General features: G+C 59.4%; 1 protein-coding gene across 1 annotated transcript in view; it reads left to right on the top strand.

Moving 5' to 3' along the window:
- Positions 1-6: 6 nt before the first annotated feature.
- LOC104409038 (diacylglycerol O-acyltransferase 2-like) overlaps positions 7-736 on the top strand; it is a gene marked incomplete at both ends in the record, with an annotated part of 968 nt that continues 238 nt past the window's right edge. Inside the window, 3 exons of the mRNA XM_010018811.1 lie at positions 7-115; positions 190-297; positions 549-639. Of these exons, the coding sequence (XP_010017113.1) occupies positions 7-115; positions 190-297; positions 549-639 (308 nt within the window). The remainder of the gene's footprint in view (positions 116-189; positions 298-548; positions 640-736) is intronic.

Below are 736 nucleotides of genomic sequence, written 5' to 3'. Positions count from 1 at the left end.
ATCCAGGCTGCCCTGCACACCCTGCTCGCAGTACCCTGGCCCTCGCAGCGGGATATCCGCTCCTGGCTCCAGCTGCTCTCCGTCCTGCAGTGGGTGCTCAGCTTCCTGCTGCTGGGTGAGTAGGGAACTGAACTGCAGGGGGTCCCATGGGGTGGGAATGCACCCACTCAGCCCCTCCTGCTCCCACAGGAATTGTCAGCCTGCTCTTCCTCATCTACCTCGTGTTCACCAGCTTCTGGCCCATCCCTGCACTCTACCTGGCCTGGATCATCTTTGACTGGGACACACCGGAGAAAGGTGGGGATGGGAAGAGGTCCCCTTTCCTTCTGCTTTGCAGCAGGATGGGGTGTGGGGTCCGCTTTTTCCCTCATCCATCCCAGCATGGCAATTAGAGAGCACCTCATCCCAGCTGCTCCTTCATTCCTCTCCTCCACCATCATCCCCATGGTGGGATGAGGGATGTGGTGGGTCTATGGGGAGTGTTCCCCATGGATACCGCTGCCCACTGGGGTGGGCATCATCTCCTGTGGTCCCTCCCCGGTTTGCAGGTGGCAGGAGGCTGCCATGCCTGCGGCGATGGACCGTGTGGAGGCACTTCCGGGATTATTTCCCTGTGAAGGTATGGTGCAGGGAACCAGGGTGCCAGGACAGGATTTTCATGCAGGTGGTGGTGGTACCACCTAAAAGAACATGCCAGTGTTATGTCCCCACAACTCCTTTTGTGCCCACAGCTGGT

The sequence above is a fragment of the Nestor notabilis genome, unplaced genomic scaffold, assembly GCF_000696875.1.
Source record: "Nestor notabilis isolate BGI_N333 unplaced genomic scaffold, ASM69687v1 scaffold30737, whole genome shotgun sequence".
NCBI lineage: Eukaryota > Metazoa > Chordata > Aves > Psittaciformes > Psittacidae > Nestor > Nestor notabilis.
The sequence above is the reverse complement of the archived record's forward strand: the minus strand, read 5'-3'. Positions and strand labels throughout refer to the sequence as shown.